This window comes from Cicer arietinum, chromosome 3, assembly GCF_000331145.2.
Source record: "Cicer arietinum cultivar CDC Frontier isolate Library 1 chromosome 3, Cicar.CDCFrontier_v2.0, whole genome shotgun sequence".
Lineage (NCBI taxonomy): Eukaryota > Viridiplantae > Streptophyta > Magnoliopsida > Fabales > Fabaceae > Cicer > Cicer arietinum.
In genome coordinates, this window is record NC_021162.2 from 217,236 (window position 1) to 232,271 (window position 15,036).

The 15,036-nt window shown below is 30.1% G+C and overlaps 1 protein-coding gene across 1 annotated transcript; it reads right to left on the reverse strand.

Moving 5' to 3' along the window:
- Positions 1 to 299: 299 nt before the first annotated feature.
- Positions 300 to 3,770, reverse strand: LOC101508968 (FBD-associated F-box protein At4g10400-like). Its single transcript, XM_004515526.4, has 4 exons — positions 3,613 to 3,770; positions 1,324 to 2,298; positions 1,017 to 1,157; positions 300 to 731 (listed from the first exon to the last, which is right to left on the reverse strand). The coding sequence occupies exons 2-4, from the start codon at positions 2,281 to 2,283 to the stop codon at positions 456 to 458; spliced, it is 1,377 nt and encodes a 458-aa protein (XP_004515583.1). The 5' UTR covers positions 2,284 to 2,298; positions 3,613 to 3,770; the 3' UTR covers positions 300 to 455.
- Between the last annotated feature and the right edge of the window lie 11,266 nt (positions 3,771 to 15,036).

The following is a 15,036-nucleotide window of genomic DNA, read 5'->3' on the forward strand; positions in this document are numbered from 1 at the left end:
AAATATTCAACAAATATAAATATATATTCGATTTGCTGACATTTTTTATAAGATGAAATTTAGTTTGGTGGCCTAGAATTAACTTTTGTATTGAAGGTCAAAGTATTTTTGGGATTTAAACTTTTTTATCAAAAAAAATTAAATTAAATAACAATACAAAAATTGTAGAAAATTAATTAAATATATAATGGTTACAAAAAATATCAAAATGTTAAAGGAAACGAAATTAAATTAATAATATTAAAGGAAACTAATTTAATGGAAAATATTACAAAATTAAAGGAATAAATACGAAAATGTTAAAGGAAGCAAAAAATTCCAATAAACTTTAACTTTTTGGTTGAGTTTTATTTGTCATGCTAGTGTTGTAACTATTTGATGCAAAAGTAATGCATGCATTTTAGCAACTTTGCAATTCTGCATTGTATTACGGACACTTAAAAAGCTCATTAAACCTAATTCCAGGCAGAAAATTCCACAGTCACTGTGCTACAACTAATCATAATTAACCTTAGCTTCTCTTTAGCTTCATCCACTTCAGTCCAGGGGCGTTGTTTATGAAATGAGAAACTAACCTTCTCCAACACCTTAGCATTCTCCAACACAAATTTAGCAAATCTTAACTCGTGCTCACGGTCGAAATATTTTGCAAATTTTACCACTTTAAGAGTCGACAGAAAACAGTCAGGTACAATTGCATAATTATCCGACTCTACATCATCATCCGCCATCTGATCATTGGCCAAAACAAAAATAGTACATGTTTATATTCAATGACAAGGTCCGAATAAAGTAATGGAAAAGCTCAATTAAAAAAGATCAATGAAGTCTGACTTTATTATTTTAAACTATTAATAGAAAAAACAGACAACATTAAATCAATATATACTTAATTTAAATATAAACTACAACATGAAATGAAAACAATTTATTTTTCTAAAAAAGTGTTTTTCTTAAACAAAAAGACCTAATCTTAAACACATTTTGTAAAATTTAAGAATTATTTAATTACAAACCTGTAAAACCAGAGTCTTCAGACATGGTGATTTTAAAAGAAAGTCTAACAGAACAGCACCAGTAACTGGTCCTAGATGCAGATGACCCATCATTCGAAATGCAGGAATACCATCTAGATAATGTTCCACTCGTGCAAGACGCTGAACGACAAAGAGCAAAAACTGCTTGTGTTAGGACAATAAATCGAGACACTATCGATAAGATAAAGTAAATGACATGAAGAATTAAACAATTTTCTGCTATTGAAGCATCATTCTTCAGTCAACATTAACTTAAAACAAAGCGTGAATAAGCAAGAAAACATACCTGCTGGTGAGCAGAGTAATAAAGCTTTAGATATTTTGCATTAATGGAGAGGCTGAGAAGCCTGTGAAGAAAAATCCATACTTCTTCAAGGCTATAGTTATTTTGATTGAATAGAAGAATAGAAGTAGAAGTAATGTGTTGATCATCATCTAGCAAAATGGTTTGTGATGATGATACATCTCCGCGAAAAGATAAATTTGTAATATATGATGCACAAAACTTAACAATTTCAGGAGTTGAGTCACAATCACCGTAGAGTGTTTCAACCGTTTCAAGTAGGGGCGCTTCTAAAGTGATACTTTTTACACCTGACCAAGTGCAATCATGTGTCTTATACTCTCTAAGAAGTGGGAAATGAAGTGTTAACTCTTTCAATTTATTAGCACTAGCGTAAGAAGTAAATGTGATTCCAGTCAATTTCAGCACAGTGAGGGATGGAAGAGAAACAAAAGAGGGAACTTTGATATTAGAACAACAACAGCGTGTCATTGTTAATACCAATTTCTCTAGGGTCGGGCATTCGAAAAGAGGGGAAGAGGAAATGATACAAGGTTTCAATGAATAGACATTAATCTTCTTTACTCTCCTTTGTAAAACAGTATATAACCATTGACTGATATAGTAGGGATCACTTATCTCATGAATAACAAGATCAAATTCTTGGATGATTGGACTATTGAGATGAATCAGCGCACTACTTACAAAGTCGGAAAACAAATTTGTAAACTTATTCGAAGAGTTACAAGGATGATAAGAGCACTCCCTGTCATAAAAACTTAGTTTGGTGACCAATGTCCAAATATATTTCCACCTCTTTGATAAAACACTTGTAGCAATTGCTTGTTTAGTAGAAAGAAAAGAAAGAATGTGTCCAATAACAGGTTCAGGTAGGTTGCTTATCATATCATCACCCTCGTCATGCCTCTTCGGAGTCTCATTCCCACATGAACCCGACTGCATGTTTATAGCAAGTTCCTAAAATTACAAGATACAGTGACATCAATTGTGTATCTCTTTTTTTTATATATATAGAGAGAAGAGGGATCAAATTACACTAACGTACTAATGTTCATCTATACAAATTTTACAAAATCCACCTGTTCTATATTTGATATTAACTTTCAATCCAGATTGAATTTGAAAAATATTTATCCAATATTATTGAATGAGTATAACTACTAGGTGTAATTTGATTTCTCATATATATATTATACAGACCACATTGTCACACAACAACAAACAACAAAAAATCTTATCCCACTAAAGTAATCAAAATTCAAATAAGTTGATAATATAATAAGTTGATACATTACACCTTATTTCTAAATCAGTAACAAAGAAGTCCTTAATAGCAATTCAACAATCAAGAGTTTAGGGTTTATGCCCAAAAAATTCAATCTGAAGGGAAAAATATGGTTTTATTTATTTATTTATTTTTATATTTGAAATAAGGGAAAAGATGATATGGTAAGTAGATAAAATAGAATAATTTGAATATAGAAATTTTGCAATGCAGAGACAATAATGATGTAGAGTGGCATGTAAAGAAAGAATGAAAACTTGAGAAAAACAAAGGGTACATGGCTTCAGAGAGACGATGGCTGTGGGCTCCAGTGGCGGAGCTTGACTAAAAAATTTGAGGTGGCGGACATAAAAATATAATATATAAATTAAATATATAAATAATATTATATAATAAAAAAATATGTTGTAATAAATACAAAGTGAAGTATCAAATAATTTAGAAAACATAAAACATCTTGTATGCAACAACAAAACTAAAACACTTTATATGGACAAAAAGACTCCAACCAAACTCAAACATATGCAGCAAAAAAACTAAAACACTTTATATGGACATAAAATCAAACACTTATATGCAACAAAAAAACTAAAACACTTTATATAGACATAAAATCAAACTCCTTATGTACAACACAAAAACTCTAAACAAAAATCAGGTCTAATTGAAACTCCAAATCAAAATTCCAAACTCCAAATCAAAATTCCAAACTCCAAATCAAAGCTTCAAACTCAACACTAAGCTTTAAATTTCATGCTAAGTAAACAACATAAGCAAAAAGTAGAATTCCACAAAAATATCAGGTACTGCCATATAAGTTAAATTCTTAAGATAGGTAAAACTCAACAAAATGGAGAACTCAAAACTAACACAGGAGCAACGAACTGAGAACAATTGAAATCAAAACGAACTAACTAACAGAGGAGCGACGATTCGAACTAACAGAATTCCAAATCCAAATGGACTAACAAAATAGAAATCCGAACCTTTTGAACAAAGCAGCAACGCGATCGCCCCCCGCTGTGCTTCGCTTCAAAGCCGCATTATAATACTCGTATATGTAAGGAAGGGTAAAGTAAGTTATAGGTACCGCACAAATCTATCTTAACCCGTAAACAACTTGTGGGTCCGATCCAATAAAAAAAACATAGACAATAAATAAGAAAAAGGATAAAAATAGAAAAAAGATTATCGAGTTCAACTTACTTTATTTTTAATTTTTTTTTAAATTACTATTTGACATCTTCTTTTTTTTTTTACCAACTCGATCTAATTCTTATTTTATTTAGTCTTTAAATTTTTTTTATTCTATTCTATACTTTTGTAAAAAAATGCTTTAAAGTTGGTCTTTTTAAAATTTTTAAGTTACAGAAATGATGATTTAACATATATTTTGCTCACATGGTTAAGTAAAAAGTTAATAATATAAATAATTGAGTGATAATTCATTATTAATGATTAATTATCACAACTACAATCTTTTAAAATATTTTTTAAAAATAAATTAAAGAAACCCAACAAGTACAAACTGATATTGAAGATTATTAAGATTTTTGTAGGTTTATTAAGATTTTTGTAGGTTCTGAAGTTAGGTTGTTCAAGATTAACTTTTTTTGTAATTGAAGATGGGGTTGTAGATGTTAAAACAATTACCATCACATCAGGGATCTACTGTTGAAGCTTCAACAAAGGAATGTCGCATGTGGGTTGAGCTATGAGAGGTCCTATTCTAGGTATCCAAGGTTCCAACCAAAATGTAGTATTATGTCAATTTCTAATAGATTTCTTTTTACTTCCTCGTATGCATGAACAATAGCTCTCCAAACACTTGAGGATTTGGAATGAAGAAGTAGGAACAATGTGTGTATCACACACATTTTTTGCTTTCAATATCTTAACCCAAAGAGTGTTTGAGTCAATGAGGATTCCCCAAGCATGTTTCACCATATGGGTTTTCATCTTGAAAAATTTACCCAGTACCCCCAAATTTATCTTGTATCTCTAAAAAAAAATTCAAAATGCCAAAAATACTCTCAATTTTTTTTTACTATTTCATACAATGAAAAGTTAAATTTTTTTTCACTATTTTCTCATTTCCGGAGCAGTAAAAAAGATTTTCGGTAGGTTAAAGTTTTCCGGTAATTTCCGAAAAAGTCAAAAACAAGATTTCTGGTATACAACATACTTCTGAAAATGTTTTCTTAAGTTTTTCGGTAAAGAACGTAAATTCCAAAATACTTCAGTTTTCCGGTACAGAAGCGGGAAATTGTGTACCGAAAAACTTAATTGTCAAGTTCTCCGGTACAGACCTGTGTTGCGGAAATCTTCAGCCACAAGTTTTCTGGTAGTAGCTTATGTACCGGAGAACTTCAAAACAAGTATTTCAGAGTACATCTTCGGTACTGGAAAACTTGAATTCAAGTTCTCTGGAAGTTTTTTAAAAAAAAACTCACTCTCTTGAGTTCTGAAAATGTTGAAATGTGAAATGGTAATTTTTTAAAGGTTTTATTATTTATATGAGGGCAAAAATGTTATTTCATTCTTAAAATAGGGGTATAGGTATAATTAGGAGGGTATGGGGTAAAATTTTCTTCATCTTTTATACTATAAAATTTTCCCACAATACTAAGTAAACTTTTCTTTCATCAACAATAGAACCCAATATAAATTTCGTACAATTTTTTATAGCTTCCATACAGACAAAAATTGGGATTGGAGTTACTTGAATTTTATACCTGATAATGATAATTAAAGAAGTTTGGGATACAGTCATTCTACCAGCAAATGATAGTGATTTAGCTTTCCATTAATTCAATTTTTTCCTTATCTTGTCTATCAGGAAAGAAAAATAATTTTTGGAGATTCTTTGATGAAGCATAGGAAAGTCAAAGTATATTCATATCTTTAGTTTCGTAGATGTCAATATCTTGATTTAGAAAAGTACTTTGTTCTTCGTGAATGTTGTTGGAGAAAAAGATTTGGAATTTCTCCAAATTAATTTTTTGGCCCATTCTTAGAGAATGATTTTGATGCCATTAACTTGATTATAGGATGCCTCAACCACTAAGTCAGAAAATAATTTTATATTAAGCAAATGTGTCAAAACGATGAAAACAATAAAAAAAAGTTAATTATTTGATTCACATTTTGTTATAGATGTATATAATTGAAATTTTTGTTTGGAACATGAGCGAGAAAATGTTGCAGAAAATTATCATACAACTAATTATTATTTACTATATAAATTATGCATGGGACAAGTGAAACTCACTAATCAATTAATATCACCTTTAAATAAGTATCGAAAACTCAATTATTTAATTGAGTAAAAAATGTTGTAAATAAAATATTTTAAACCAGAAGAGTAAAATTATATATAAAATAAAATACACAAGAAGTTAACTAATTTATTTTTTCAACTGAAATCAGTAGATTAGTAATGGTTGAACTACAATCTTTTTGGCTTTGCACCCCCGCTGTTGCACTTCCTTCTTTGGTATAGGCTAACTAAAATCTAGAAAAATGTTTGGGCTTATATATAAAGTTCTTTTTCACGCTAGAAAATCTTACCATGTACCCCCAAAAACTAAAGGAAAAGACATAAATACCCCTATATAAATATTAAAAACATCATATTTTCACCCTTCTATCATTTGAGATTTCCGTACAAAAGTGAGTTTAAAATTTTTCATTTTTTTCGAAAAACCTTTTTAAAGTTTTCCGATACACAAGTAACACTGAAAAACTTGAAAAAAAAGTTTTCCGGTATATAAGACATTTCTAGAATTTTTTTATTTTGAAGTTTTCCGGAACTAACAGAAACCTTATTTTTACATTTTCAGAAGTTACAAGAAAACTTCAAAAAAACAAGTTTTCTGGAAGTTCATTTTGATTTTATTTTTTTTGTATTTTTTTTAAATTATTTATTCCATTACTATTTATTTAATTCATTTTATTTTAACTAATTTTTATTCCAGTGAGTGCGGGTGCTAGAGGAAGAGACATCAAGATAGTACGAAGAACACGTGACGCTAAAACTTCATTATCTATGGATCCTCTGGAAAGGATTCGATCGACAGCACCCCGAAGGAGACAACGATATATAATGGAAGATGATGACTCGGGAGATCAAAGTCATATATCTATCCCTGAGGCTGATATTGGTATACCTTAGAGTGATATTGATATGCATGATGCTAATATTGGTATACATGAGGAGGAACAGGGTGTGGTACATGAGGAAGAGCAAGTTGTGGCACATGAGAATGAGCAGGTTGTGGTACATCAGGAGGAGGGACATGTACAACAAGAGGGTGAATTGACACGATATCCTAGAGGACCATATGATATGTTCGTCATTACGCGATACCGACATCATGTGTTTGGAAGACTGTGGTTTGGTCAAATAAGTCAAATTAATTATTATTTATGGTACATTACAAATATTTAAATTAATTATTATTTATGGTGCATTAAAAGTATTTAAATTAATTCTTATTTATGGTGTGTTAAAAATATTAATTAATTATTATTTGTGGTGTATTAAAAGTATTTAAATTAATTATTATTTATGATGCATTAAAAATATTTTAATTAAATTTTATTTTTGTTCTATATTTAATTTTAGTGTCATATATTTTATTTGTATGCAAGAGCGACCAATGCGAAAAATTGTTGTTCATGGAAAGAAATTGCAACAATTTACTCTACAAGTTCTCCCGTGAATTATAGAGAGGTGGGTTAATTTGTCTGGATTAGCCCCACTACAACGGGGTAGTCTGAAGTTGATTGACAACAATCTGATTTATGCATTTGTGAGAAGATGACACTCAGAGACCTCGTCATTTTACATGTCATTTGGTGAAATGACGGTTACTTTGGATGGCATTGTCAATATGTTAGACATGCATATTAAGGGTGAGTTCTACAGTCCACCACCTGACCTAGATAATGTAATCTTGCCATAACTTTATTAGGGATGCCTCCTGAAGAGATATGGGAGGAAACTAAAAAAACAAGGGGTGCACACTAAAGATTAGATTGATTGAAAGATGTACTCGGAAGTCAGTGTGCAGTAGAGCGATTCGATTATGTTCTTATGGTATATCTGTTGAATCTGGTAGGGAGTACTATTTTTGCGGACAAAAGTCATACTTTAATTGATGCAAAATACATCCATCTATTCAGAGATTTGGAAGGTACAAGCATATATGTCTGGGGTAGTGTTGCACTCGTTGTCCTTTATAACTACCTCTCTAATGCTAGCCTTTATGACACCAAACAGTTAGACGAATATATGTCATTGTTGCATGTATTAAATATTTATGATTATTATTAACTGTTATGCTTTTTAATTAATAATTTTTATGTTTATCATTAATTTTATTATTTTTATATGCAAAAGTGCTGGATATTCGAATATTTTCCACATATTTGTAAAAGAGGTGATCAGGGTGTTGATGTTGAGTGCATTGCCAAAATAAAGAGATGAAGTTATAAACAAGGCAAACACAGATAATAGATGTATCATGCTGATGTCATATGGAGTCCGTAGGAGAATCGTGGGGATGTCATTCCCTTTCATGATATAATGTTATACACTGGCCAGCCTCAAGGAGGTGCAGCACTATAGTGACGTATTTGCTTGAAAGGTGTCTGAGATAATTTGTATACATCCAACATATTCCACCACCCCCACCTCTAGTGTTTTCTAGATGATCTAATGTAAATGTCGAACAGATGGGATATTTGAGCCCAGTCACCAACTTGCATCATATGATACATCTAGCTACATATCCATCTGAGTGTCAAGATTGGTTATTTGCAGTAGTTCTACAGGGTATCTCATCCACTTTTAGTGTGACCAGATGGTGTACACCAAGTTCCAGATTTTAATATCCCCACCGCTGCAGAAGCTTCTCGTGAACAACTATCTATCCTAGTAGGTGGGTGATCTTAGAGCTTTATACTTAACACGACATAACACTGATTAGTAGTTATTTACTTTTATTTATGATGAATATTTTTTTTGTAATATTTTTATATCAGACGCTACTTTTATTTGTCATGAACATCGCTAATATTTTAATTTTATTATTATATCATTAATTTTACTTTTATTTCTGATGAAATATAACGAAAGTAGTATCTAAAATGTGAAGTAGATATGTCAATTTACAAGGAATGGAGTTTGAATTGTAAATTAACTCTTTTAAAATTTCTTGTTAAAACTTAAAGATTTTAACTCAAGGTTGATCTTGGTTGTGAAAACAGAAAACGAAGAGCGTTCTTGGTTATGAAAGTAGTAAACGGAAAACGTTCTTGGTTAGTAATAAACACACAATTTTAAGTTATCTATCTAATTTAATAATCAAAATATTGTAAATAAATATAGATAAGAGGAGAGAAATCACGCAGAGATTTATCTTGGTTCACCCAATCTGGGTTACATCCAATCCTCACAGTTTGTGAGATTTTTCACAAGTGTTCAAACGAAGAACGTTATTGGTTTTTACACCACTAGTTCAGATCAACCTTGATTTGTTACACAACTTTACTTTTCTACCCAGAAAGGATTTCAACAATGTACCTTTCAACCTTGAGGATTTTTACCTTTCTGCCCATAAAGGATTTCAACATGTACCTTTCAACCTTTCAACAATGTGCCTTTCTGCCCAGAAACTATCTTCAATACAATAGTCTTGAGTTTACACAATAATAATTTAAAGTGTTTTGTCAAAATCTGAGAAAGCTCAACACTATTTGAGTTTTGATTCTTTGATAAAGAAATACAATAGAATGATTCTAGAAATCAAATGAGAAAAATCAGAACTGATTCTATGTAAGAATATAAGAGACTTTTAAGTGTGATCGTAAACAAGTGATGATTTGCTTTTCAATTGAATGCCTAATTTTTCCATATGCTTGGAGTTCCTTTTATAGGCTTCAATGAGGCTTATGACAGCTCATATGAGCATTGGAAAGGGTCCAACTGTCATCTGTCATTTGTCATTTTGTGAATAAGATCAACTTGAAACAAGAGTGTTCTTGACTGAACATTCTTCGTTTTACTACTTTATGAAGAAGTTGATCTATAACCTTCGAATTATTCATCCTTGACAGTATTTCATGGCCTTTTATCACTTGTACATATAGCTCAGATATTCCGCTGAAGCATACATTTCAAGAACTTTTTATGTTCTTAACAATCAAGCTGGAGAATGATCAGTCTTGAATATCAAGAATGAACTTGCTTGATTTATTGTGAACCAAATGTCATATGTCAGTTTGTGGATAAGATCAAACTTGAAACAAGAATGTTCTTGACTGAACATTCTTCGTTTTACTGCTTTATGAATAAGCTGATATGTAGCCTTCGAATTATCCATCCTTGACAATATTTCATTGCCTTTTATCACTTGTACATATAGCTCAGATATTCAGTTGAAGCATACGCTTCAAGAAAGTTTTTCGTTCTTGCCAATCAATCTGGAGAATGATCAATCTTGACTATCAAGAATGAACTTGCTTGATTTATTGTGAACAATAACTTTTATCCTTTGTTATTTTGGATTTGATTCTTTGCTGAGATGAATCATGTATATTCCTTTGAATCATGTATACAGATAATCATGTATATTCCTTTGAAATGTTTCTTCAACAGAGGAGATTGTTGGTTCTTAAAATTTCAGAACTGTGGAGAACATTCTACGTTTTCCAGGCTTTTGTCAAGAACGTTCTCTGTGTTGTCTTTGTATTTTTGCTTCCTTTACAATGTGATTTTGTATGTAATGTTTGCTACCTATCTTTGATTATTACACTCAAAAACAAATGTTGAATTAACATATTATTTAGAATCATAATTAACATTCTTAATTAACCTTTGTTTGTTTACATCAAAACACTAATTGATATTTTGTCTGAACAAAATGAACTAATAGCAAGTGCATTTTATATAAGTTTTAAAGTATTCAATTCCATACAAAATCAACTTTCATCTAATGACATGTCATCTACGGGTTGTGCATTTTGTGTAACATGTATCATATGACCTAATAAATACCCCCATTCCCTAAACCCCAAACCATAAACCATAAAACCTAAACCCTTAGACGTCCCATATATGTTATTGTCCAATAAGTTGTCTCGTCAGTGCGATATTGCTTCCAACCTGGTGCAATGTCTGACATTGAAAATCTATCTTTCATCTTTAATTGCAAAATAGAAATCATTTATTTTCTATTTAAAAATAGAAGTGTTATTTAAGAAAATAATATCATTTAAAAAAATTGTTTAACGGAACCCAATGACTTGCTTCAACAAAACCAATAGATATAATACGATCATTTGTTATCGATCCTGAATGTGAATCCCTCATAGGAAAGAAAGTCACGGAGAATGTCTGACCAAATGTGACGAGAATAATATTATATGTTGTCGCTATCATGTAACCCATATTAGCTATGTACATCCATTTATCTATAGGTTGAACACCTAAGCTTGTTATCTTCAACGAATCTCCTACATCTCTAATGCATCTTGGGAACAATCTATCATATGGACTTATATGAGAAGCAATCTTCTGGTCTAAACTATGGCGGACCAAGACTCCTCATTGTGTCCAAGCAAGGATACAATATAGCGCTAACCACAATTTCCATTTGTTATCACATTAAATATGATATCAATGTATGGTTGAATAACATCATAAAATTTTCTCTAGAACAAATGCTTTGAGGATTGAGATGGTTTATAGTGTTGTTTCTTTGATGAAATAAAATATCTCTTCTTTGATGACTGAGATGGTTGGGAACCAGGATCTTCACAATATGTTGCATTAACATGCTCAAAGTAAGAAGGGTCTCGATATACATCATATTCATCTGACTTCTTACCCTCTTCTTCACCCATCCTTTGGTTTTAACTTTTTCAGGTGGTCGACACATTGATCTTGTAGTTGGAAAAATAAGTTCACACACATTACTCTTCAATAGTCTTTTTCCTATAACATCAAGTGGTTGAAAGCATTTTGATAAGGCATTCATCTCATTAGACATATCCAACTCTAATCCATCTTATGTGTCTTGGGTGGGTTCATATTCCATGCTTAATTTTCTCCATTGAATATGCACAAAATCTAAAGGAATTGGTTTACCCATCAATTTATATTGTGTCAATTCACAAACACAAGATAACCTGTATGTTCTTTTGAGAGAGCATCCACATACAAATTTGTCGGTACTCACCCACTCAACTTTCTCGAATTCTTTAGCAATACGCCTTTTAGATTCTCTTGATACAAATGTATTCAATCTCTAATAAAATGGATTGATGTGTTCATGATCTTCATCATAGAAACTTTTCTAAAACGAGCCTTTGATTTTTTTTTAGTTGCAACCTTATCACGTAGTTCATAGTCTCCCAACATTTACACATGTCAACTCATGTTGTGTTTCAACATTAACTTCAGTTTCCAATTAGTTGAATCAACCCTATCATTACATGAAAATTGTCACCATGGAGCAATCCAAAAAATTCACCCTATCCTTTGTAGGTGGTGTCCATAATCAAATTCAACAACTTCACTGAATCTGGATGCGCCCAAAAAATATATCTCATAACATATGAGTCTTCACGCTTTCTATGCCAACACATATTTTGTATCTTTAATTAACTTGAATAAATATTGCATCTCTGTCTTATGATCTCTCATGTGCAATCGAATCATACTCCTCTATTTATATATTTGTGAGATCTTAGTAACATTGTTCTCGGTGCAACATTATATTTTGTTAAGTCATGAACATGTTTTTTTTCTTCTTCTTCGTCTAAGCGTCCAATAAATGTATGTCCCTCCAAAGTATCAGGTAATTCATGGTTGTGAACTCCAAAAATTACTTTAATTAACCATCATGAACCATCTTTTAATGGTTTTGATCTAAGCTTGAAAGGATAACCACATTTTTTTGTTGAACTTCGAGATGAATGAGTTGAACTAGCAACACACTTGTATTTTCCTCCTTTGTCACAACATAATATTAATTTATTTCTCTTCCCTCTATCTCTTGTCTCTTTATCTGATCTTCTGATAATAATAATCACTTTATTTTCATACCGATTTTTTTAGCTCAATTCACAACAACCTCACTTGTATCAAATATCTAAAATAAAATATAAAATAACTTATAATAATTAATCACAATAATATATTTTTATAATATTAATATTAATTATAATTATTCATACCTAATATGTGTGAAAAATGTTGGTAGTATTGACGCATATTTTATCAAAAAATAGTAGCGATTTATCCATATCTGTTAAAATGTATAAAAATTAATAAAATTAAAAATAAAAATAAAATTGGTGTATACCGGAAATCTTATTAAGAAGTTTTTCGGTAAACCCTATTGTATCGAAAAACTTGAATAAAAATTTTCGGTGGTATACATTTTTAACCTTCTATTTGAAAAACTTTAAAAATGTTTTCTAGTAGTAACATTTGTATCAGAAATCTTCTAAATAGTTTTCCGGTAACTTCCGAAAATCTTTTTCTATTTGGTCCAGAAATGTTGTGGTGGTAAAAAAAGTAATTTTGAGTTGGTAAAATAGTAAAAAAAAAACAAAAAAATAAAGATATATTTGACATTTTTAAAATTTGTGGGAGTATAGATACAAATATGGGGTATAGGATAAATTTTTTCTTCTAAAATCTAGACCAGTTTCATCTTTTGTACTTCAAAATTTTCCCATAATACTAAGTGAACTTTCCTTTCATTAACAATAGAACCCAATATAAAATCAGTACAAATTTTTTTAGCTTCCATCCAGACAAAAATTAGAATTGGAGTTTCATGAATTTTATACCTAATAATGATAATTAAAGAAGTTTGGACTACATTCAATCTACCAGCAAATGATAGTGATTTAACTTTCCATTCTTTCAATTTTTTCCTCATCTTATCTAAGAAGAAAGAAAAAGAATTTTTGGAGATTATTTGATGAAGCATAGGAAAGCCAAGGTATATTTACAAGTCTTTAGTTTCGAAGATGCCAATATCTTGACTTAGAAAAGTACTTTGGTCTTCGTGAATGTTGTTGAAGAAATAGAGTTAGAATTTCTCTAAATTAATTTTTTTGGCCTATTCTTGAAGAATAATCTTTGATGCCACTAACTTGAATATGGGATACCTCAACTATTAAGTCGGAAAAATCAAAACGATGAAAACAATAAAAATAAAAATTTAATTATTTGATTGGGGACACATTTTGTTAAAGATGTACATAATGTGAATTTTTTTGTTTGGAACGTGAATGAAAAAATATTACAGATAATTATTAGACAACAAATTACTGTTTACCATATAATTATACATAGGACAAATGTAATTTATGAATTAATTAATGTCACTTTTATACATGTATCGAAAACTCAATTATTTAATTGAGTAAAAAAAATTGTAAAAAAAAATATTTTAAAAGAGAAGAGTAAAATTATATATAAATTAAGGCTAAATTACATATGTGGTCCCTTAACTTAATTTCAGGTAACGTATTAGTCCTTTATCTTTTTTTTTTTTCCCGACTTGGTCCTTTATTTTAATTTTAAGTGACAATTTGATATTTTATGTTTTAAAATTTCAACAATGTTATCCTTTTTTAAACAAAAATTCAAACAAAACTCATAAAATTAATTATATTCTTCAATATAATACAAATTTGATCAAATTCGTAACGCAAATCTTCAAATAAACTCATATTTTCATACTTTATTTGATATTGTTAAGAATAAATGACTAAATCGGGAAGAAAAAAAAAATAAAGGACTAAAACGTTAACTGAAATTAAGTTAAAGAACCACATGTGATATTTAACCTAAATTAAAATACACAAGAAATTGACTCATTTACTTTTTTTCAACTGAAATATGTGGATTAATAATGGTTGAACTATAATCTTTTTGATTTTGCACCCCTGCTATTGCACATTGGATGAGATAACGTCTAACAAAATATTTCTCAATGATAGGTAGTCCTCACCCTACAAGTCGGTTTGTGGAGTTGTGTATAGGAATGACAACAAAACTCGCACCTTCAGGTACCCACCGAAACGCGTCCCAATTTGGACGGGGAATACTCGCTTTGGTTGGGTGTAGATTTTCTCTGAAATCAAAACTTATATTCAATATATTCAATATTTTTTTAAGTATTAAAAATTATAATCTCTTCTTTATAGAAAATATGATTTTAATATTTTATTATTTTATTATTGTATAATAATAATTGTTTTACTATATTAATTATAATAAATATGACTTTTAAATTTATTATTTTATATATATGAATGGGTGTAGAACGGAGAAATCTGAACTTCATTGTAGACGGAGATGATGACTTAAATTTCACGCCCAA

What these genes read in the sequence shown, in the direction of transcription:
- LOC101508968 (XM_004515526.4), bottom strand. Translation starts at nt 2,283, where the DNA reads ATGCAGTCGGGTTCATGTGGGAATGAGACTCCGAAGAGGCATGACGAG. An exon ending in ATTACTCTGCTCACCAGCAG is followed by an intron (nt 1,158 to 1,323) that starts GTATGTTTTCTT and finishes TTTGTCGTTCAG; the next exon opens with CGTCTTGCACGAGTGGAACA. An exon ending in TGAAGACTCTGGTTTTACAG is followed by an intron (nt 732 to 1,016) that starts GTTTGTAATTAA and finishes GCCAATGATCAG; the next exon opens with ATGGCGGATGATGATGTAGA.